Source organism: Eupeodes corollae, chromosome 1, assembly GCF_945859685.1.
Source record: "Eupeodes corollae chromosome 1, idEupCoro1.1, whole genome shotgun sequence".
NCBI lineage: Eukaryota > Metazoa > Arthropoda > Insecta > Diptera > Syrphidae > Eupeodes > Eupeodes corollae.
This window is the reverse complement of record NC_079147.1, coordinates 151,909,264-151,934,797: the sequence shown is the minus strand read 5'-3', so window position 1 is coordinate 151,934,797 and position 25,534 is coordinate 151,909,264. Positions and strand designations below refer to the sequence as shown.

Sequence of the window (25,534 nt, the reverse complement as noted above, 5' to 3'; positions counted from 1 at the left end):
GACTGCTTTAGAAAAAGGTATAAACAGGGATAAGTTAAAAAAAGTCCAATGTTCAGCCTGCCTATGTATAAGCGGATCGCTTCGCACGACGCCGTCTGCGGCACTGGACACCTTGCTCTACCTTACACCTCTTGACATATTTAGTAAACAAATAGCTGCAAGCTCTGCTATTCGCCTCAATGCTTTGTCACAGTGGACTATCAACAAAATTGGCCACTCCGTAATTCTAAGTACTTAGAATCAATTCCAAAGCACACAGACTACACCATCCCCCAACTACAATTCGACAGAAACTTTCAGATTTCTATACCTACCAGATCTTTTTGGGAGGATAGGACATTTTTGGAGGATGAGTCAATCCACTTTTACACAGATGGGTCAAAAGAAAAAAGGGGTTGGTGGAGGTGTGTACTCTAAACGACTGAAATTAAGTCTCTCATTCCGCCTTCCCAATCATTGTAGCGTGTTCCAGGCGGAACTTTTGGCGATAAAAGAAGCCTTTTCTTGGCTCAAAGAAGACGTGATATCAACATCTGATATCCGTATTTCCTCTGATAGCCAGGCCGCTATCAAATCTCTAGACTCTGTCTCTACAAACTCTATAACAGTCCATAACTGTCGATCATCTCTAATGGAGATGGCGCAACAGTTTAATATTCACCTTTGCGGGGTGCCGGGCCATAGAGACATTCCAGGTAACTGTAAGGCAGATGAACTCACCAGGAACGGTACAGTACAGCCCATCCTACCACGTTTGTCAAGTACTGGCATACCAATCGCTACTTGTAAACTGTTGCTAATGCAAGACGCTGCGAGGAGGGCAGGCACCACGTGGAACAACATCTCCACGTGTCAAGCCACAAAAAACATCTGGCCAACACTGGATATAAAACGTTCAAGTTGCTTGCTCTCTCTAAGCAGATCGCATATAAGCTCGATAATAGGTGTCATAACCGGACACTGTCTAATAGGAAAGCACGCCACGAGGCTAGGCGTATTCTCAAATGACTTTTGCAGATGCTGTATGGACGAGGAAGAGGAAGAAACGGTTCTTTATCTTCTCTGCACATGCCCTGCTCTAGCTCGAAAACGCAAGAATTACCAAGGAGAATTCTTCTTTAAAGATCTAAACGATCTAAATCATATCGGTATAATTAGCCTCTCACGTTTCGTAAGGGACTCAAGCTGGTTCCATTGAGCTTAGGAGGAAGCCTCAAGATTCATGTGGTATCACAATGGGCCATTAAACTGGCCTAAGTGTGTCCGTTTCCGTCTTGAACAGCCACTATAACCTAACCTAACCTGGGCTTGCCATTTTCTTCCTTAATAATATCAGCAGTTTTATAGAGAAATCGAATGCGGATTGGGCGGCAAGATCGAGTGGATGACGGTGTCTGTCGGGTTTTGCCATAAAATCTTCTTTTTTTTCTTCAACATGTGACTGCAATCTCAATGGAACTAGAGAACTTTGGAATATTTTCTAGTCGTCTGCGCCGTGATTTTCATCTGAAAACTTTTGTTGTTAATGAGAGCCACCACAACCCCATTTTGAAATAATTTGTTTGCTTCTCTAATGAGACTATAGCAACGGAAAATTTGTTTGAGTCGTGCAATAACTCCCACTGCCTACTTGTAAAGTCGGCTTTAACAGAAATATTTAAAGCTTCTTCGGGTGTTTTTTTTTTTTTTTTTTTTTTGTTTCTGAGCGATATCTATAATTTTTCTGAGTTTTGTGGCCCTTCTTGGTGAAGAAGTTGCGTCTATTATAAGTTTAGAGGCTTCAACATTTCCCCGACATCCGTTGACTTAAGCAAGCGGCGAAGGTTAGCTTCTAACAAGTACCTGCTCGCGGAGTTCTTTTGTCTTCCGTCGTTTACTGCGATCCGTTAATTCTTGGAACCCTTGCTTGGGCGTCGCGCCCACATTTCGGTTTCCATTTACGAATTTATATAGAAGTATCGAGCCATTCATCATTATTTTTCGAAAATCTGCTTTAAATCAGTTTTAAAATGCCGCAAATCACGACTAAAAGTTTGAAAATCGTTTTGGGAATATTTAACCATTTTTTGAAGGTTACATTCCATAAATGACAACTTATCATCTAAGTTTGTTGCTGTGCTCTCCTTTCATTAAAAAGCATATATAATGTTTTTCGAAATATTTTAATTAAATTTGCTGTGATTGTAAAAGGAAGCAACGAAATTTAGAAAGAAAAATAAATTATTGGAGAAAAAAATTTGAACTTCAAAGTAGTTTCTTCTTAAGGAGCAGAGATGAGGAAAATGTTTTGGCTTTTATAATAGGTATATTAAAAACCTCTAGTTTATATTAAAAAATAATTTGTAAGCCCACAACGCCCGGCAATATAACAAAAACAATAACTTGTTAAAAAAATACACTAAATTCTTAATTTTTCGCATGTTTCAATTCTTCCCCGAGAAAATACAAAAAAACGCAATGTAATCACAAAACTTTTACATTTAAGTTAAAACATACCACGGTCTCCAAAATACATAGGTTAAATGTTTTCACATGTCACTTCAACCAATACAAAACACCAACTGCAACTGGGTAAAAAAAGCGCATCGCGAGTAAAAGAGTCCATACTAAACAAAGTCTTGATTCAGACTAGTTGCATATAGCGAGGTGACGACGTGACGTGGTGATGGTCCGTTTTAAGACTTGAATATACGGTTATTCAACTACTTAAAAAAAATTGAGTGACATTCACAATAATTGTTTTTGTTTTTAATTTTGTCCGGTTTTTGAGGCTAAATGCTCCTTAGTGCAGTACAGCACTTCGATCTGATGCCTTGACGCCAGAACAAAAATTAGCAGCACGTTTGAGATTTGTTGGTGAAGGAACGTACCATCATGGAAGGCGTTTGGAGGGATTTTGATTCCACATTAGCAAGAAATGCTTAAAATACTGGAAGAAGCCTTGTTCCCTAAATTGAAGTTCTTGGATATGTCAATAGAACAAATTGAAGAATCTAGGAAGCATGTGGAAACATTAACAGGATTTCCTGGAGTTGAATTTTTATCTGGATGAAACCCATGTTAAAATAAAAAGCACTTGTTTTTTGATATATTTGTTAATTAAGTAATAGCTCATCTAGTTCTTTTTAAAATTTGTTCTAAATTTGCGATTCCAAAATTCCAAGAAGCTTATCATGACTTTAATGTGAAGAACATCAGACCTGGACGAAGTGATTTTGAAGAAATGTATAAAAACTGTGTCAGAGCAGAATTTTTAGATAACTTTACAAAAGAATTACAAAAATATATTCAGTTTTTAATTTCTTAAGGTGAAGCTCGATTTTCGTTAGAATCTTTCAGGACACCAAATCCAAATAGCCCTAGCAGTTATGGAGCTCCTTAGTTAACAAGGGCAATTACGCTTTCTTCAATTTTGCTGAAATTTTTTGTCTACATGGACCATCATCTGTTGCCGTACATTCGTGCGTCGCGAATACGAGTTTCCTCTTTATATATTATGTTTTAAAATTGCTCCATACCTGGGAGCATGGAAAATTAATAGGGGTTAGGTTTGTTTTAAAATGAAATGAAAGCCAGACGTACCTTTTTAAAGGCAAGAGCTTCTCTAATTGGTGGCCTAAGCGATTTTACGGTTTTCGTCAACGCACCACTAACGCAAGAATATGACCTTTCCAACTAACACTAAATTTCTTTTCGTAGAAAAGTCCTTCATGCATCTTTTAATGTTATTATCTGTTATACAAAATTTATTTGAAGTCAATATCTCCACTTGTTCTTGAAATATGGACCATGAAAAATGATATCCCCAACGTGAAGAATTTTCAATTCATCAAATCGGATCGGTTGCAATAACTTTCTATGGGAAGCTCAATGAAACTAGTTTAAGTCTCTCAAGATAAGTGAAAGACTGATTATGTTAATATAATTGAGATCGTTTAGTACGTTATAGAATAATTCTCCTTGGTAAGTCTTGCGTTTTTGAGCTAGCGTAGGGCATGTTGAGAGGAGTTGAAGAACTGTTTCCTCCTCTTCTTCATACAAACAGCTTCTACAAAAGTCATTTGAGACAGTACCTGGTTATGACACCAATATTATCGACAGGTATGGGCTGTTATTGACTCTGTCGTCCAGAGATTTGATAGCGACCTGACTATCTGTGAAAATGCGGATATCAGCTGTTGATATCACGTTTTCTTAAAACTAGAGCAAGACTTCATTCATCGCTAAAAGTGACTTAATTTCAGTAGTTCATACTCTATACTTCCAGATCTTACGGAGTGGCCAATGTTGTTGTTAATCCACTTCCACGAAGCTTTGAGGCGAATAGCAGAGCTGCAGATATTTGTAAGATCCGAGAGAATAGGGCATTCCTATAAGACGATTTAATACTAAATATATCAACAGGTGTTAGGTAGCGTAGGTGGTCCAGTGCCGTAGATAGGGTCACTCGAAGCGATCCGCTTATACATAGGCAAGCTGAACGTTGGACTTTATTTATTTTGTGGCAGTTTAAAGCTTTTTCTAAAGCAGTCTACCATACTGCCACATCGTACATTAAAATCGGTCTGATTACCAATATGTGTAGTCATTGCGTGATTTGAGGTTGTAAGCTCACTTTTATTGCCAATAGCTTTTTTGCAAGAAAATAGAGCTACAGTAGCATTTTTGACAATTTCTTGCATATTGCGTTTCCAATTTAGCTTTTTTGTCTAAAATAAGACCCAGGCACTTAGCGTTTTCTGAGAACTTTAATTCGATACCTTTAATATAGGGGGGGGCTAACTTACGAAATTTTTCATTTTCCAAAAAAGCACTAATTCAGTCCGCACCAATCCCAACCAATGTTTTCCTTTGCCTTAGGTATTTTGTGAGAGTTCTTTTAGGGTGTAAATATGGTTTCCAGAAACCGCTATAGCAACGACATCAGCATGTGCAATCACTCTGAAACGGAGCAGAAGGGATAGAATACCGCTTTTTGAAGTCTCTCTGCTAACGAATCTTCTAGCAGAAGAGTTGCTTTTTACTTCCCTCCATGCAGCGGGAATATGGACCAGACAGCTGTTAATACTTGCCTCAAGGATTGATGAAATTATGTCTGCGTTTTTTAATAAAAAGGAAACAAAAAATCATCCTTTGAACCTTCATTTTTAATTCAAAACTTAAATATTAAATCACAAAAACTATCTCAATGTCTTCAACATTTATCATCTGATTATTCCTTCAATAAAAACTCATTGATTGTCTTAGTCAGCTCTGGGTTTTCTAGAATGCTCGAGTGATTTCCCTCTACAACTTGAATTGTCACTTCATTACTTGTTAACATTTGCAATTCATAATCCTTTGGTGCACTCGACATTATTGGAATTGATGCCCTAATCAAGCAAATTGGTGCATTGAATCGTTTAAATGTTGTTAAATCGATATCATTGATTAAACGAGTTCGTTGAATTACAGCGGTAGTAACGGCAATTAGGTATTGTTCGCTAAAAACTTTTTGACGTCGAACATATTCCTGGAATGCATTCAATCTGCCCTCGAATTCATGAATGCTTGCAAAAATTTTAGCCGTTTTTTCAGCATTTTCTTCGGGAACTATCAGTTGGACAATATTTGAAAATATCATTGCGTCAACATTTTCTTTGCCAATAGTTTCAGCATAGTTATGGAATAATTTGGATAAAACAGATGGTGAGCCATCTATCACGACAACCTTTCCTTGATGACCAAGTTGTTCTAACAGATAAGCAACTTTGCTTGCTATTATAGCTCCGTACGAATAGCCTACCAGCTGGAAGCTTTCGTTTGGTTTTATAAGAGACACGATTTCCTGAAACAATACAAAAAAATGGTATTTGAGTTCGCTTCTAAAATAAGCGCTTAATAACTTACATTCACAGCGAAATTAGCAATTTTATCGAATGACGTCATATTAGCAGTTTTATGCAATTGAATAATGAAAGCAGGTGCTTCAATGAGTTTTCCTAAATCGCTCCACACTTTTCCCGCTGAGCATTCAATACCAGAGAAGAAAAATATTGGATTTTTCTTGTTCTTAACATCGTTAATTGGTAAAATAATCTTATGGAAATTGATTTCATCACCCATATTTTGCACCATTTTGGTTATCTGGAGGGTAATATCTTCAACTTCAAGGGTTAATTCAACATCTTTACTTGTTCCACGGTTTTGTGAATACTCTTCTAATTTTTGGAAAGTCAGTGCTCTTAGGTCCTGTGGCGAAAGGAAGAGATCGAAGTTTCTCTCGAGAGTTTGTTTGATATCGACAGCCATCAAAGAATCCATACCCAGCTCGGATAGTGTTGATCCGTAAGACACGGATTTAGGATCACGAATACTCATAATATTCATAACGGTTTCCAAGAGACTTTGTTCACCGGCTTGGCCTAATCGTTTTTCAGCTACAACCATACTTGCCACAATAGGATCTGGACACGAAAGAAGAACATCGAGTTCTTGCAGACAAGACGAAATCCTCTGCTGTAAAGTTCCACCGATTTCAAGATCGATTTTATCTTCTGCCATAACAGCAACCAAACCAACTTCTCCAACAGCTCCCCACTGGATTGCCTTTCCGGGTAATCCGTTTTTCACTCGGTCTTCTACAATACGTTCCATTATGGAGTTGGCCATGCCGTAATTTGTTTGACCGATATTTCCACGACCGCACGAAACACTCGAGAACACAAGGAAATGTTGAAGTTGTGGACACATCCTCCTTGATAGCTCATCAAGATACTTGGTAGCCATTGCTTTGGGACCCAATGATTCCTTGAACATTTCAACGCTTTGACTTTCGAAAATTTCATCTTTAAGAACAACTGCCAGATTAAATATTCCGCCAATTGGTCCGAGACTAAGAGCTCCTTTGAGAAGTGCTTCGCAGCCAGGGCGTGTAGCGATGTTTGCAGTGCTAATACGTATTTCACAGCCATAGCTCTTCCAAACCCTTTAAGCAAAAATGAATTGCTAATGAATTAAAAAATAAAAGTTCTCAAAGAAAAATTGAACACTCACTGCATTCTGTGTGGTTGATAGCCATTGGAAATACCTCGAGTTGAACTAATGACAATTTTTCGAGCACCTCTAAGAATCATCCAATCAACTAATTCCAGACCAAAACCACCAAGACCACCCGGCACGACATACACAAGTTCTGATGGGAAGTAAACTGTTGGCACCACGGCTAATGGAAGTGTAGCTGGAGCTTCGGGCGATTCATTTACTTGAACAATAACTTTTCCAATATGCTTTGCACTGGCAAGGAAACGGAATGCTTGCTCTAATTCACCTGCAGGATAAACTGTGCTTGGTAAAGGAACAATAATTCCCTTAGCAATGTCCCTTGAAACAAATGCACAAAGGTCCTGAAAATAAGTAAAGCGACAAATATAAAAGGAATTCCACAGTAGTTGAAGAAAGCTTAAACTAAATTATCAATATAAAACTTACTCTTGCTAATTCTGGGTCATTACGTTTCATCAACAAATCAAGAAGTACGGAAACAAAACTAAGTTCCTTCAAAAACGGTGACAAACCCAATCGACTATCATTCGCCAAATCGAATTTACCAATTTCCAAGAAAGTTCCACCATATCCCAAACATCTCACTGATGCAATTAGTTTTTCTTCGGCCAAAGAGTTAAGAACAAAGTCCACACCTTTGCCCTTTGTTCGATCTCGAACCATTGCTTCAAAGCTCGTATCTCTGGAGTTTCCAATGTGGTCATCTGCAGTAAGAATAAGTTTTCCATTTAGATAAATCAAGAATACAATAAGAAAACTACATACCTTTTAAGGTTGGGAATGTTTTCAACAAATAATTTCGTTTCTCAGCTGAACTAACCGTTGTAAACACCTCCAGTCCATAAGCCAATGCTACGCGAATAGCTGACAAACCAACACCACCCGTTCCAGCATGAATGAGAATGCTTTTGCCCTTCCGGATGTCGGCTCGGAAGAAGAACGCATAGTAAACCGTAAAATATGTAGCAGCAATAGTAGCAGCTTCCCGCAATGACCAATGTTCGGGTACATTTAGAACAAATGGTGTAATTTCTTCAATATAGTTAGCAACTGCAGACTTTTCACATAAGCCCATAACTTTTTTGCCAGTCTTTGTATCTATACCGGAAAATTCAAAACCAAAGAAAGACTCCTGATCCAAACGTCCTTCACTAAAAACATCCAACGAAATGCGACCAGTAGCAAGCATAACATCTTTGAAGTTCAAACTCGAATAGACAACCTTTATTCTGCAGTCTTTTGGGGTTTTTCGTCCTTGGAGCCACTTGAACGTGGACAAATCTCCACGGTGTAGAATGTTACCAAACACAAATCCTGTTTGTGGTTTCACTTCAGGATTTGAAATAAGCTGAAGATGGCGGTATGTACCCCATTTTCCCTGTGTGAAAAAAAAAAATTACTATCCGCCAAAGTACCTATATTTTCGTAGTAAGACAACTTACGTCTCGGAATATATTGATGGCCAAACCCAAAGATAATTGCCTTGAATAGAACTCGTTTTGTGGGTCAAAATCGGGGGCATTTTTGTCATCAATAAGCACACACCGCGCCATAGTCTTGAAGTACTCTTTTCGCAGGCAATTTACCAGACCAATAACACCACTTTGCTTATCTCCTTGAGCGTATAAAATTAAATCGTTCGATTGAAGAAGCTCCTTAGCTGGCTCCAGCCATTTAAACTCTGTATCGTTCGAAGAAATTTTTAGACATTTTACCTCAACTTCACGGGGATTTACAAATTTTCTTAGCAGAATACACTTCAAGCCACTTGTTGTTATAGGGCACACTGCCAGTGTTGCAAGTTCACTTGGAATTGCAACGTTTTTGTTCGAACTTACCACAAGGACTACATAGCAATTATTAGCTAATCCAGCCACTTGTTTCAAAACATCACACTCTTCTGTTTGATCGACAATAAAGTTACAGTCTAAGTAATTTGTAATAGGTCCATCTTCAACTACTACACCCGTTGGTAGGTCTTCAATTTTGTTGGAACTTAATATCTTATAGTCTCCCGTTATCAAAGGTAAATCTTCAACAGCGTTCAAGAAATGTTCGATCATTGGAGTGGTTTCTGATGATGTTGGAAGAACTTCGACAATTTTCAATTTAGCTGATAATTCATTTTCAAGACCAAGTTGAATGAAAAATCTGCCCATATCTTGGGGCGAAAGGGCTGGAGATGGGAAATGTGGAACAAACATATATCTCTCCAATACTGGGAAACCTAGTTGTTTTTTACGTTGCACAACACTTTCTTCCATTCCGGTTATTTCAATGCCACCACTAACTACCTTACCCTCAAGTCGGTCAGAGTGAACTTCAATCGTAGTGTTTTCACCAATTACGTTCATATGATGACGTCCGAAAATTCTGATTTTTCGAATTTTTACCGGCAAACAAAGATTTCGTGAGTCCTTTTTGATAATTTGGGTTTGAAGCATACAATCCATAAATGTAACCCAGTTTGAGTTCCATTTAAGAACTGCTAAATTTGAATCACTACGAAGTGATTCGATTCCCTTGAAGGCTTCACTGTAATAATAACCGCGGAGTTTAAGTTCTTTGTAAATGTCTTTGCTGGACATTTGGAATTCTTCGCCACAACTTGTATCGTAAGGTTTTATTGGCATTTCCTCTGGAGCTTTGGCATCTTTGACTTCCCGAACAGTTCCGCACGCAATCAAACTATCGCCCTCAATTATCTAAAAGGATAAGAAGGGTTTATCATTTTATGGCGATTTATATATATAATTTTAGTTTTGAGTTTAGGACGAATAAAGGCTTAATAAATTAGAGCAAGAAACAAACCTTGAACCTAAGTCTGGCGATGATCACTTCTCAACAAGTGGTTTGTAATGCACATACCTAAAACCGAAAGGCGTTCAGTCTCCTCGATGCAAGTACCACTCATGGACAGTGGCACTGGGGGAGGGTTACGCTGTTGCGATAACAGACAGCGTTAAGATTTTGAAGCATTGAATTCTTCACGGTTTTGATTTTCCATTAGACATTGCTTTTAAGATCAGAATTTAATAAGCTTATAAAACGCTGTCGTTTGTAAGCTTCATCCGAAGAACAAGGAAGAAAATCTAAGGGTACTCTTATCAGCGAAACAAGTATGTAATTCAGAAGTTTAAGACAAAACGTCATTTATAAAAATGTGGAAGATTGTCGAAAACAAAACGGAGTCCTAGTATATTTCGTGGATATCAGATTTGAACCCGTAAAATACTGCTTGAACAGAACGGTCCGAAAGGTAATTTCTAAACCAATAAGTAATCATCAAAACCAAATACATGCATTTTCGATAAGAGAGCTTGATGAGAAACTCTATAAAATACCTTTGGAATATCAAGTGCAATCTTAGTTTCTGTAAAACGATGTAAAGATTGTTCCACTGTTAGGTGAGATAAACCATCGCTAGTGGACTTATTGCTACGATGGTCAAATTGTCGGTCATTAAGGATTTCATTCTTCAAGATTTTTCTTAAGCTGATAATTGATCAGATTGTCCATGACCTTAAAAAGAAGGGACGCAATAATCTTGTTTTAACTTATTCCGGGTCTCCCAAATGGTTGGCTTTGTATAACCGGAAACTTGCGTCTTTGATCTTAATAACTTTCTTACAATTCGAATCAAACCATATGTTTTCATGCTTTAAATTAAAGTTTGTTGGACATCAATAAGACCTTTAAGTTAACATAGGTTCTATCCAAACAAAATGCCAAGTATACCGATAGGCAGAATCCGTTTGCAACAGTTGATCACACCCTAATCATAGTGTATCAGTGGCCTTATTGAAAGAGCTTTCAATAATAGTTTTAATAAAAATAATAATGTCATACCTCGAAATCTCCAGTTGCAAAATGAATCATAACTGTTAGTTCGACTTTGCTGTCAGTTGTTAAAGTTGTGGCCCTTATAAATTTCGTATTTTCAAATTCAACTGGTCGTTCGTAATACGACAGTGGTTCATGATTCATCATTGCAAATGTCTTCCAAACACATTCCAAATAAAATGTAGCCGGAACTAATATCTTTCCATCGATATTATGACCTGCTAAATATTTGAATTCTTCTGATTTCATATTAATAATGAACGTTTTTTCTCCACTTTTCTTCGATATCATTTTATTGTAACTATAGACTTCCCAATCGTCACGATGATCCCATTTGAGAAGATCACTTATTGTCTCAGTTCCCCGCGATACCGGCCATTCTACTTTGGGATAGAAATTTTGTATTGGGATATTAAGTCCTTGAGTGTATAATCTGCAAAATAAAATCACACAAACGAATTCTAAACAAAAACCCAAATTTGATCAGAAGTTTCAATAACTTACTTTCCCAATGCTGTCAAGAAATAGTTAAGATTATCCTTGTTATTCCTCTGAGTCAAGCTAACATGAATGCCGTTTGGAATGGAACCCTTAAGGATTGACTGTAACAGTCCGTGGGGTGCGATTTCGATGGTAAGTGCATTATGGGGCAGAAGTGCTGTGGTTTCTTCGAAGAGTACACTTCCCAGTAGATTGTTTGTGTGGTATTGTGAAGACGACAATTGGGATTCCGGTCGTGACCAGTATTTTTGAGGAACGCTCGTACTGAGCCATTTGTTGGAGCGCTTTTTGGGAGTAGGAATAACATGGTTAAGGTACTTTAAGAGGTCTGCACCTAAATGAGCGATGTGTCGCGTATGATAGGCAATATTCGAGCACGCAACTTCTCGAGCAAATATATTTTGAGATTTGAGCTGTTCCACAAATGCTGTTACATCTTCAGCTGGACCGGAAATAGTACAGGATGTCGAACTGTTGTGACAAGCAACTTCAATCGTTTCAGGAAGCATTCCTCGAATCTCGTTATAAGAAAGTCCAACTGCCGCCATTGCACCCTTGATCATACTTTTCTCAAGGCTCACTTTTCCTCTGTAATAGGCAGATAATATCATCTGCTCTGCAGTGAAGCAACCATCAGCGTAGGCACATGCTAACTCTCCCACAGAATGTCCGATTATATAATCTGGTTCCATGCCAAACGATTTGAGAATATCCACTAAGGCGATTTGAGTGGCGGCAATACCAACGAACGAGTGTAAAATATTATCGAACATATGAGGATCGTCTTCGGTTAGGATTTTAAACAGATCCACACCAGCTGGCTTGAGAGCATTATAGCAACGTTGAATAGATTGTCGGAACATGGGTATTGCCATCAAATCGGCTCCCATTTTATTCCACTGCGATCCCATTCCACTGAAAACCCAAACTATAGGTCTTTTAACACCAGTGAAATGCTGGACATCCTTGACAAATGAAGTTGGCAAATTCGAACCACTTCCTTGAAGTAAATTGAATCCCCTGAAAACCATTCCAGGAACACCACCTAACTGAGCGTTATTCAATAATGCCATATATTCTGGATCCAACGGCATTTTTTCTAGCTTCTGGAATACATATTCAACTGCCTCTTTAGTACGTCCTGACCACAAAAACAATGTCGGTAGGCTTCCCTCTGGAACTCCTGTTTTCACCTTCTCTTTTTCGTGTTGTTTTAGGAGGATATGTGCATTTGCACCACCAAAACCAAATGAATTCACGCCAACATAAGGCTTTTCCAAAGCCATGGTATCACTAACCACGATCATGCGACCTTCTTGCAGAGCTTCAATCTCCTTCCTAGGTTCGTCAAAGTGAATGTTTGGTGGGATCCTTCCAGTCTGGAAGGCAAACAAAACTTTAATTATTGAACATATTCCAGATGTAGGCTCGGTGTGGCCAATGTTCGATTTCACGGAGCCAATTAGCAAGGGCTTTGTGCGCTGCTTGCAGATGGCACTATCGATGGCGCGGCACTCTTCCGGATCTCCTACCACCGTCCCAGTACTATGTGCTTCCATGTACCCAATATCATCCGCAGATATTCTCACGTCATTGTAAAATTCTGTTAAGAGTTTTTCTTGGATTTTACCCGAAGGGTAAGTTATACCCTCGGGCTTATAGCCATCACAATTTGTCTTACTATGCACTAAGGTGGCATAAATTCGGCAAGCATCCTTGCGTCTTTGTAAGTAAATGGCAGCAACTCCTTCGGAGCGAACATATCCATTAGCCTTCTGATCGAAGGGAGAACACACACCGACGTGAGAGAGAACTCCTAGACGAACGAAGTGCAACGTTGCATTAGGATGCAAAATCAAATTGGTGCCACCAACTATAGCTGCATCAATTTCACCACTTCTAAGTGCAGCATAGGCTACATCAAGACAATACATTGAACTAGAACAAGCTGTGTCCATGTACAAAGACGGCCCAAGCAATCCCAAGCTGTAAGAAATTCGATTTGCGTACATAGCTCGACTACACCTGTTTTATGAATTCAAACAAATTTATTATTATTTTCAAAGTATGATTTTTGGATCCACAACATTACGACTTACCCGGTCATAGCAAAAGCACCTTGTGAATTAGGATCATTCATAACGTTTTTCTCCGATTCAGAGAAGCATGAAGCAATGTAGACACCTGTTCTGGTCCCTCGGAGCGAACTAGGATTAACTCCTGCATCCATGACAGCCATGTAAGCTTCTTCGAGTACCAATCGGCATTGAGGATCCATAGAATTAGCTTGCATATGATGAACACCAAAGAAAGTGGCATCAAATTTTTCGATACTACTTATACGACCACATCGTTTTGGAATTTCCGGATCAATGTGTTTCCAGCGCTTCTCGGCCTCTTCAAGCATATCCAACTAGAATGAGAAACGAAATAAAGTTAAGATCTTTATTAAAGTCTATCGCAAGTAGTTTTTAAACTCTACATCCCTATAGACTATTGTTGGAAAAAAGGCTTTCTTTAACTCTAAAAATTTGCATTTTCAAGGGCACAATTTTTTTTTAATTTATAAAAGATGTTAATAAAAATTAAAACATTCCTTAAATATTTTTACAAGGTTTGGATTTACACTGGGTTTTCTATTTCCCAATACTAATTTTAAAATCTTGAATCTTCCAGAATGACAATGGAGAATGCAAGATGCCCTATCAAGGTCGCCAGAAAAGATCTCACCGATGCACTTGATTTCAAATAAGGTAATCGACAAGGCGATGCATTTTGCAGTGACTCTTTCAACATCGTTCTGGAAAGAGTTGTGCAAAACTCAACCGTCAACATCAGAGGCATAATTTTCCAACAAGGTCCATTCAATTACTCGGATACGCCGCAGTCGATGATGTTGACATATAATTGGAAGATCAAAGCGTGATGTGAGTGGAGAGTTTTTGAGCATAACTTCGGAAGCGGAGAAGATGGGCTCAGTGGTCAATGAGGGTAAGACCGCGACACAGGCGGCTCACGCAAGTGGGAGAAGACCTCAACCAGCTTGAAGTGCGAAACTGGAGACAGCCAGCTAGGGGCCGAACTGGCAGGAGACGTATGTTGGTTGAGGCCCCGGTCCGCCCCGGACTGTGTCGCCACCTTAACAAGTTAATGAAGAATAATTGCTAAGATCAATTATTATTGTTTGAAACTTCCAGATGAAACAAATGTACTTCTACCAACTATTGCTAACAAAGAGAACAAGGTAAATCTGATAACCCTATTTTAAAAGATGTATTTATTAGCGCTTGAATGAAGAATTGGAAGATTTCTTTACATATTGTGCATCTGTATATTAGATAAGGATATTTTAAATTTTTTATTAGTGAATTGGGGTCATTTAATTCACAAAGCTGTGTGGACTTGAAGCTCAACAAATACACTTTGTTTGCAATGCATATTCGACAGTTCCAAAGACGTTTGAACTCACCTTTTGAACATGGATACAAAATCAATAGTTATTTGAATTCTTGAATACTTTAAAAATGCTACCAGTTCATTTAAAATTAAAATTAAAATTAAAATAACTCATTAATTCTTTCATTAATTGAATATTCTTCGATTCAATTGAAAAGAAAGACATTAATAAAAAATATGATTGCATATCCAATAGGAAGTTATTGTAATCTGTCCGATTTGTCGAACTATTTTTTTTTTAATTTCTCGACATTTCAACGTCCCTAGAGCCTAAATAAAAGAATTTAAGAGAGATGTCTGTTTGTGCGTGGTAAGAACATCCGTACGTTCGGGAAACTTTTTTCACCGTCCATATCTTAAGAACCAGTCAAACTTTGTTTTATTACTTTCGATTTGAATTTGTTGCAATCAAGTTAAGATAAGATAAGCTATTAAAAGTTAAATATCAGGTTTTTATTTATTATTACGATAGGTAAGTAATAAAGTTAGCTGTACTCGCTTGGGTACAATGGAAAATGTTATATACATATGTACATATATTATTTTGTTTAGGATGGATTTCAAAGCATTTTTTGGAAGGAGGTTCGAAAACCTTCCAAATGCCATGCAAACGAAGAAGATGAACGCAATACAGTATTTGACATTGCAGTTATACCCCCAGATGCAGATTACACAACACCAACTAAGAAGACATAGACACGGAAACTTTGGAGAGTAACCAATTAATCATATTCCCAATGATGTTCCAGGTAATGTTGAAATGTTCATTAGAGATGACGATTTTGAGAGTGAGGACGATGTTCCATTGTCTGAGATAAGGGCCTCCATATGTAGGGAATTCAAAACTCACCCACTATGGTCCGAAAGTTGTGTCGACATGACAATGTGCTATTCCAACTTTTTTGAGCTAAAGACAAAACATATGAAAGCTGTTTTGGAAAACAAATCTCCAGTGGAAATTTTTGAAACTCTGTTCGATAATGATGTCATGGAACTTATTTTGGATCAGAGTCGTCTTTACGCTTCACAACTTAATGACCACAAGTCCACAACTTCAATTTCAACAAAGATGAACTCGAAATCTTTATTGGTATTCTGTTTTACAGTGGTTACCACTCAATGCCAAGAGAATTTATGTATTGGAAATTGGATGAAGATACGAGAACGGCAATACGAGAAATAATTTTTTTGAAATAAAAAATATAGTAATTTTGCCGATAACTCTTGTTTGGATTCGCAAGATTAAATGGCAAAACTTAAGCCGCTGATTAATCTTTTGAGCAAAAACTACCTGCAATGGGGTTTTATGCGTGAAAAGCTATCCATTGATGAAGCCATGATAAGGTATTTTGGTCAGAAGCAGTTTATAAGAGGTAAGCCTTGTCGTTTGGATTAAAAAATTGGATTATTGCAAGTAGCTATGGCTACCTGTATAGCTTTGACACGTATTGTGGTGCAAGAAATGTAAAAGCAGAAAAAGTCACATGCCACTGGGATCGAAAGTTGTACTTGAGATATTAAAAGCAATCCTATACCCTTCTGATCATGTTATTTAGTTTAATAACTTCTTTACGTCTCATGAGCTTTTGCAGTTATTGAGAGCCAACGGATTCAGAGCTACTAGCACAGCAAGCGAAACCAGAACCAAAAATGTCCATTAAAGCCAAAAAAAAAACAGTTCAAAAAAGAAAAACGTGGTCACTTTGAACATATTTACGATGCTAACAATAAAGTGTTTTTCGTCAAGTGAATGATAACAATGTTGTCATGTCGCCATGGGTACAAATTTTGACACAATTCAGCCAGTATATTTTGTCAAACGGTGGTCATCGGCTGAGAAAAAAAAGTATATTTTCAATAGCCAAATCTTATTGCAAATCACAATAAGGGAAAGGGTGGCGTTGACTTGCATGACCAATCGGTCAATGCATATAAAATAAAAATCAGAGCCAAAAAATGGTGGTGGCTGCTTTTTACTTCAATTCTGACTTCTACTTGGGTGAATGCGTGGAAACTGTATAAAGTCGCATCTAATTCCGAAGTTAATTTGCTTCTTTCCAAAGAAATATTGTTAGGCATTACCTTAGAAGGTATACAATTCGCCAACTGACAACATCGAAACGCTCTATCGCTTCCAACGTGGCCTATAGTGGAGAACACCATTTTCCAAAAAAAAAATGAAAAGCCTCTTAGGTGCAGAATATGCCACATGCAAGTCAGGTGGACCTGTGATTTATGCGCCATAGCTCTGTGCATCGAAAGAGAATGTTTCATCAAATTTCATGATAATTAAATATTTGAATTCATATCTTCCCATTGTACCCTATTTGGTACAGCCTTAAAAACATTGTTCAAACTTTTAAAAAAAATATTTTTGTATTGTTTTAACCATAATTAATAAAGTTATGTCAACAAAAGTTAAAATTTGTCTGTTTTAAATTCTTTGGTAACAAATGGGTTAAATATCGTTTAAAAATATTGTGTTCGAAATTTAGTAAATTTTTAATAAAAATCCGACAGTCAGATTTGTTTTTCTTTTTTTTAAGGTCTTCACAAAACAGTACGCAAAATAGGTAAAAATAGATGTTCGAATCTCGATAAGTCGTGAATAAACGAAGGGATTGACTTATTTCATTCTGTGCCTTAATTGTTTTAGAAAAATCCAATTAGTAGTTTTTTATATAAGAAATACTTTCAAGATATTCCACTAAAATTGGTAAAAATTGATTTTTCACTAAAAATCTTAACAAAAATAGATTTTGAAATCAAACTATTTCATTACATGCAAAATATTGTTGTTCATTTTCAGTTAATCTTGAAGAGAAATTGAACTGAGAACTATTTTAGAAAAATACGAAAATCTACAAAAACACCAAGAAACTGTTAAGAAATGATTTTCTACTCAAGTATTATGAGAACAAAGAAAAATATTGACTTCAAGTTATTTAACTCACACAAAATATTGTTATGAACATTTTGTTAACAGTTTTAAGCCAGACTTATATCAATTGCAGAACTAATTCAGTTATCCCCAAAATATTTCTTAAGCTATCAGATAAAGACACAATATTTGTAGGTGCCATTAATTTCGATCTTCATACAAATGTACCTTTTTATCGGTTTAAATTGTTAGTTGACTGAATATGATATTTTAGCATTTCAAGTGCAGATTTAAAAATGGTTTTGAAAATCTTAAACTAATCTTTTAAAATTTTATTAAGGCTAAAATCACAACTTTTGTTTGTTCCACATGAGAACTACCGTGGTGAACACTTAAATAGCACATACTTTACCTTGTATATGTATGGTGAATTGTATACACAACTCAGCTCTTCTCATAAAATAACGGGGTTTCTCTTTGCTTTGAACTTATGAAACCCCGAGAGCATAAAACCGTTAGATTTTTCATGTTTTTTTATAAAAAAAATGGGCTTTATATGTGAAACTAGTCAAAGATCATTGTTAATGGTTGGTCATTTAATTAGCACAACAGATTGATTTTATATAAATATATTAACTTTTATTTTAATTAATTGACCGGTAAGTGCTTTTGCGTGAATTTAAAAAAAGATGCCTGTAAAACAATTTCATGGAAAAGGACCACATTGCAAAGAGGATAAAAGGCAGATAATAAATGGGATAAAAGCTCAAGGAAAGACGGTTTCGGAAATTTCGGAGCTACCAAATTGTTCAACGCAATTCACCACCTTGAGACATTTGGAACTTCACAAAACGTTTCGAGAGCCCCACGTGCAAGAAAAACCGCATTAAAAGGACATCATTTCATACAAAAAAGCTTCGACCACAGACCCATTTAAGATTTCAAACTAAATAAAATCTGATGTTGAGTTACAAAACGGTATTTTTGTGTCTTCTCGGAAAATCGAGCGGCGGTTGAATGAAATTCAATTAAGGGGCTGCATAAAACAGAAAAAAACCATTCGTCTCAAAAAGAAATATAAAGTGCTTAGGAACACCTAAGCCTCTTAATTTTTGGAAAAATGTGCTTTGGAGTGATGAATCAAAGTATTGCGCAGATTCGGATCAGATGGAAAAAAAAAACTAACAATAGAACCCAAAATACACTCTCAAAACAATTAAAAACGGAGCAGGACATGTTATGGTGTGGGAGCTTGCTCTAGGCCCAATTGTGAAAATAGGCTCAAAAATGTATCAAAATATTTATAAAAACATATTGACATATTTATTATTCAATAGGACCGAAATACTTAACAGATGACTTGAAGTCAAAATATCATGGATTTTCAAAGCTATAGATGCGATCTTATCTCACTCAATAATATAGGAAATAGGCGCATCAACATTATGTAGCCTGTGCAACATGAGAGAAGAAGATATACAACATTTTCTAGGCAGGTGTCCCGTACTAAGAGAATTCAGGATAAGACATTTTGAAAAGGCAACTCTGAATCAAGCTGAAATTATTGCTGTCCTTAACGAAATTGCAGAGTTTATTGGAACAGACTCTCGAGTTATATTTACGTGGCTATAAGCTTTAGAAAACAGATCTTAACAAAGTTTATTTGATTTGGCTTTAAAACTTTAAAATTTAAGATTCCTCTTTTAATTTATCTAAAATAAAAAAGTGTATCTTTTTTATAAATGTACTCAAATGTAAAATAATTTGTATCTCTTCACTTACCCGACAGACCACTCCTTATGTCAGTGTCGTAAGTTTTTAAATCTTTCAACATAACTTTCTTTCAAGTTAAACTCAAAAATGTATACAAATATTAAGTTGAAAATAAAAAATATTTTACTACTACTACTATTGACAGCCTGCCTGTGTATAAGCGGATCGCTTCGCACGACCCCGTCTGCGACACTGGACACCTTGCTCTACCTTACACATCTTGACATATTTAGTAAACAAATAGCTGCAAGCTCTGCTATTCGCCTCAATGCTTCGTCGCAGTGGACTAACAACAACATTGGCCACTCCATAATTCTAAGGAATCAATTCCAAAGCACACAGACTACACCATCCCCCAACTACAATTCGACAGGAATTTCCAGATTTCTATACCTACCAGATCTTTTTGGGAGGATAGGACATTCTTAGAGGATGAGTCAATCCACTATTACACAGATGGCTCAAAAACCAAAGAAGGGGTTGGTGGTGGTGTGTACTCTGAACGACTGAAATTAAGTCTCTCATTCCGCCTTCCCAATCATTGTAGCGTGTTCCAGGCGGAACTTTTGGCGATTAAGGAAGTCTTGTCTTGGCTCAAAGAAAACGTGATATCAACATCTGATATCCGTATTTTCTCCGACAGCCAGGCCGCTATCAAATCTCTGGACTCTGTCTCTACAAACTCTATAACAGTCCATAACTGTCGATCATCTCTAATCGAGATGGCGCAACAGTTTAATATTCACCTATGCTGGGTGCCGGGCTATAGAGACATTCCAGGTAACTGTAAGGTAGATGAACTCGCCAGGAACGGTACAGTACAGCCCATCCTAACACGTTTGGCAAGTACTGGCATACCAATCGCTACTTGTAAACTGCTACTAATGCAAGACGCTGCGAGGAGGGCAGGCACCAGGTGGACCAACATCACTACGTGTCAAGCCACAAAAAACATCTGGCCAACATTGGATTTAAAACGTTCAAGGTGCTTGCTCTCTCTAAGCAGATCGCATATAAGCTCGATAATAGGTGTCATAACCGGACACTGTATAATAGGAAAGTACGCCACGAGACTAGGCGTATTCTCAAATGACTTTTGCAGAAGCTGTATGGACGAGGAAGAGGAAGAAACGGTTCTTCATCTTCTCTGCACATGCCCTGCTCTAGCTCGAAAACGCAAGAATTACCTAGGAGAATTCTTCTTTAACTATCTAAACGATCTAAATCATATCAGTATAATCAGCCTCTCACGTTTCGTAAGGGACTCTAACTGGTTCCATTGAACTTAGGAGGAAGCCTCAAGATTCATGTGGTATCACAATGGGCCATTAAACTGGCCTAAGTGTGTCCGTTTCCATCTTGGACAGCCACTATAACCTAACTATTGACAGATCATATGATTTCCTAAACTGATGACACTTTGCCTTTAACATGGCGTTTTATGCACGATAATGATCCGAAGCATACTTCTCGGTTAGTAAAATCATGTTTAGAGGATAATTGTGTTGGTGTTTTAAAGTGGCCGGCTCAGTCTCCCGACCTCAACCAGATTGAGAATCTGTGGAATGACATTGAACGCCAATTGGAAGGTCATAATCCCAAAAATTTTGAGGAACTGTGGAAAATATTAAAAATGCTTGGTATTTAACCCCAATAGAAAATTGGTGGAAAGTCTGCCAAGAATATGCCAAGTCGCGATTGACAGCAAGGGTTTCCCAACTAAATATTAAGTAAAATGAAGAAATCAAAAGGTATATTCAATTTTATAGCACATGTGCTATTTAAATGTCCAAGCTATAATGACAAAAGTTTACTAACTGTGGTTCTTATCTCTATTTTCTTACAGAAATAACTGAAACTAAGAAACTTATGGTTAGAAATATATGAAATTTAATTTAAGCAATAAAAACTTTATGTACATAAACCTAAAATGCTCCTTTCACTTGAATTTAATATATGATCAAAATTACCAATAATGTGTGCTATTTATATAACCACCACTGTATATGAAAATTTAAGATTTATCAATTTCAGAAACGTTTTAGTTTTTATCAATTACATTTTTACTTGCGACATATAGGAACTATATGGCAAGTTTTGCATTCGTGCAAAATTTCGAACTCGAGATTTTAATCAAACATGATATTACGATGGTAGAGAAGTCGAAAAAAGTGGGTCCCGCGATTCCGTCCGGTCGGTTTTGTCTGTCTGTCCACGCTCCTACAGCCTAAACCGTTGGGTCGATGGAGTCCAAACTTGGAAGTTAAGGTTTTGGGCAGATTCGCGTTAGGCGTTTTTTTCATTTTTTTTTTAAGATCAAAACTAACAGTGGCCCCCATACAATTTTTTTGGTCAAAAACCGAAAATTAAAATTTTCTCAAAAACAAACCGATAGATTTTTTTTAAATTTTCTCTAAAATTTTATTTTTTAACTTGGCTTCTTTTTATAAGAAAACCATATTTTTGTATTGCTCAGGAAAGGTACCACTCATAGAACCGTTATTTTGTTTTTTAATTTTCTCAGCAACTTATGAACTGATTTAAATAATTTTTTTTCTCAATAAGCTCCTATATTGCCTTAACGATATTTGATTAACAAAAATGCAATTTTTAATTGTTTGGATTTTTTAAAAAATATTGAATTTTTATTTTTCAAAACTCTATATCTCAAAAACGGGTCAACAATTTTTTAGGAAACTCAAATGTAAGACGTATATTTACAATCACTAAACAACTGCATTCCAAAAATATTTTTAGAACAAAATTGGAAAATTTTATATATAAAAAATTAATTTAAAAAAAAACCGCTCTAACGATTTTCAAAATAAAAATTTGAAAAATCAACGGTTTTTTTATTTATAAAATGGCATTTAAATTTTTGAAGACAAACTTATTTTTCAGGTAAAATTTTGAATCTTAAAATATTATTTTTTAAATTATTTTAACTGTGCATGAGCCCGAAACAGCGCATTATTTTGGCAAAATTGTAATTACATTCCTATCTTTCATCCAAATTAATGCATTTGGTACACATTTAAATGATATATTTAATCAATAATCTATTTTAAAGAGTCTATCAAGAAGTAATATCTTGGTAACTTTGTATTATATGTTTTTAAAATATTATTCTTACGAATAAGGTTGTTTCACACATGATTTACTGGCCTTCGCCTATATAAAAAAATAAATACCTACTTAGTACCTACAAGTTAAAGAAACTGGCCAGAGAGAGAATTTTCTATTAGAATCACTTTTTCAACGCATACACATTGTACCAACCTATTTATAAAGGTATTACGTACAACTTCTACAACTACTGCTTACGTGTCACTTCTTAAAATCCAAAACGCACAAGAGCCTGACTGTAAACAACACATGAACAGCAATTTCTTGTACTTGTTCGTATGCTTGTTTTTTAAAACTTTAGTGAAAAAATAGACTGAACGTAATAACTCCATATGTTTGCGCTGAAAACTTAATAAGGAATGTAGTATGTACCTTCTAGCCACCAATAACATTCCTTCATACCTTCATCATAAACATGAACTTATCTATCTATCTGCATAAAGCTAAGCACGCCAAGTGAACTATTCTATGGTCTTTTTAGACATCTACCTGCTACCTAACTACACAACCAATAGGCGATCGCCTTACAATTTAAACATTCATGGTCTGCCTCTTTCTTATTTTATTTATTTTCCATCCTGGTTCTCCTAATATGAAATTACAATAAAGCTATCTAAAGAAAAAAAGCTTTTAAGGAACAAGTTGAATCTATATGAATCGCATTGTAGCTTTATAGATAATAGAAACCATTTTTCATATACAAAGATCGCACACAAGTAAAAGCAGACTTATGAATGTAAATAAAAACAAATATCGGTGAAAGATCCTAAACAGCTGACTTAAGCATTCAAAAGTTTGTTTCATCCCCTTATTAGATACAATATTAAGCCATTTTGTTTGTTATATAAAGTGCGTTGATATAAATAAAACAAAAACAAATTCATCAACCTTCAAATGGAAGCTCTTTATGTGAAAACATATACGAGGATAGACTCAAATAAAATGAAGGAAATTGTGTAGAAAATGGGTGGAAAATTAATTATCTCACTTATTCTGCTGCTTATGCGAATAGAAATAATATTTTTCTCTCGCTCCCTCTGAATTTCTCCACTTTCGATACTAACGCCACGCCCACCATCGACTCGGCATCTGGTCGCCCTAAAAGTTTCTGCTCATGAGAGTACTATGGTTTTCAAATACAAAGATCGTGCGGTTTTTTTTTGAAAAACTAAATGGCATTTATATCTTTGAAGACAAACTTATTTTACAGGTATATTTTTAAATCTTATATAAGTACTTTTTTAAACAGACTCTTCGCATACAGGAGCAAGTTCGTGCGACCCAGTCGTGCATTTTATTTTTATATGATTCAATATTTAATGTTTCCAATTATGATGATAAGACTTTAAAGAGGAAATACGATGCAAATTTTATTAAATTGAACCTATCCTTAAAAAAAATTAGGTATAAAAAATTAAAATTCTAATCAGGAAGCATCGTTACTAAGAACGTTAAAATCATCAAAACATGAAAAATAAAATCAAATTAATAAATAAATAAATTAGGCGTCGCAACAGTTCATTAAAAACTAGGGCCTAGTAACTTACAACTCTCGACCATTCCGGTGTACGATGGATGGATGTTAGGGATGGAGGGGTTTTATGGCGATTCCAAATTGCTAATTTGAGAAAACACTCTTTATGATAAAAATTACTCTTTAAGGAATTTGGAAACATCTCGTAAGAGGCGGAACCTGTGAAAAAACCTTAGCTAGTATAGGCAGGGCTTCAACCCATGCCCTCTAGCATGACAGTCTTACGCAACAACTATCACGCCACGGATACTAAAAACAAAAATAATATTAACATAGAAATTGCAATAGACTTGTACTGATTCCAGCTATTTTGTTTTTGTATTAATTAATAACTCAATCATATTTGCTTATAGAAATTAACAAGGTTAAATAAAAAAAATTATGAATTGAATACAAATTTTGTAGTCTAACTGAAACATTGCAAATTATAAAACGAGTTCAAAAAAAAAATTCATATTCATTTAATTTCGCAGTATAAAACAAAAGTGATTTAATTAACTATTTTTCCATTTATTCAAAAGACTTGCGCACAGAAAATTAACATGTCTTACACACAAAAATATTGTTTATTAAAAAGTTCACAAGTTCAGCTTAATATCATCCGAAAATATTGTGTTGCTCTTTAAGCTATACATAAAAGAAACTTAAATAAACTTAACCTACGAATATACATAATATTATTGTATATTGTGTAACACTTACTTTATTATATAAATTTTCGCTGTACTCAGCAATATTATCCGACTTCGGGAATCGGCCCGACATCCCACTAATTACAATTTCATCATCCTTATTTAAAGGATGCGAACGATAGTATTGAGGTCTCGATAAATCCGGACGAGGAGTATTCGTATCATTTCCAAATCTCGAAGCCATCGTCTTTATTTTTAGGTTTTTATTTGTTATTATTAGATCACAACAATTTTCAAAAATAACGTTTTTGTCAATCTCAATAAATTCTTTCACTAATTTTATTCTCTTTGATTAAAAACGAATCTTTTCGACAAATTGGAATTGTATTATGGAAGAATTTTGAATTGCATAAACGATCACTGAACGAACGACAATTGAACGTTTTCGAAGCGTGTTATGGCTTTTATTGATTCGGTTTTACATCGAGTGTTCAATTCCCTGAATTTTTAATTAATTTCGAAAAAGTTAGTCACACCTTCTTCAGTTTTTAAAAATGCATACAGACAGTACGTACAGGTATATAATGCATTGCTCCGAATTAAATTTTAAGTGCATTGCATTGTAATGGTAGACGTTTAAAGTTTTTCCAGGCATTTTAATTAATTTTTTCAATTTTATTTTTGCTAATAGCAACACAGTTGTTTTCGAAATAGATACTATATTTATAACGATATACATATTGT

At 36.0% G+C, this 25,534-nt stretch overlaps 1 protein-coding gene across 1 annotated transcript; it reads right to left on the bottom strand.

Annotated features, from left to right (window-relative positions):
• Positions 1-5,129: 5,129 nt before the first annotated feature.
• LOC129941370 (fatty acid synthase-like) lies at positions 5,130-25,233 on the bottom strand. The gene is made up of 10 exons (XM_056049984.1): positions 24,861-25,233; positions 13,488-13,801; positions 11,392-13,413; positions 10,894-11,320; positions 8,487-9,749; positions 7,810-8,422; positions 7,471-7,748; positions 7,036-7,385; positions 5,890-6,967; positions 5,130-5,827 (listed from the first exon to the last, which is right to left on the bottom strand). The coding sequence occupies exons 1-10, from the start codon at positions 25,032-25,034 to the stop codon at positions 5,213-5,215; spliced, it is 7,134 nt and encodes a 2,377-aa protein (XP_055905959.1). The 5' UTR covers positions 25,035-25,233; the 3' UTR covers positions 5,130-5,212.
• Between the last annotated feature and the right edge of the window lie 301 nt (positions 25,234-25,534).

Bases quoted from the DNA above. Each gene is read 5' to 3' on its own strand.
- LOC129941370 (XM_056049984.1), bottom strand. From the start codon at position 25,034: ATGGCTTCGAGATTTGGAAATGATACGAATACTCCTCGTCCGGATTTA. The intron at 13,802-24,860 runs GTAAGTGTTACA...TTCTCATTCTAG, and splicing joins GCGAAAATTTATATAATAAA to TTGGATATGCTTGAAGAGGC. The intron at 6,968-7,035 runs GTGAGTGTTCAA...TTTTGCTTAAAG, and splicing joins TATCAACCACACAGAATGCA to GGTTTGGAAGAGCTATGGCT.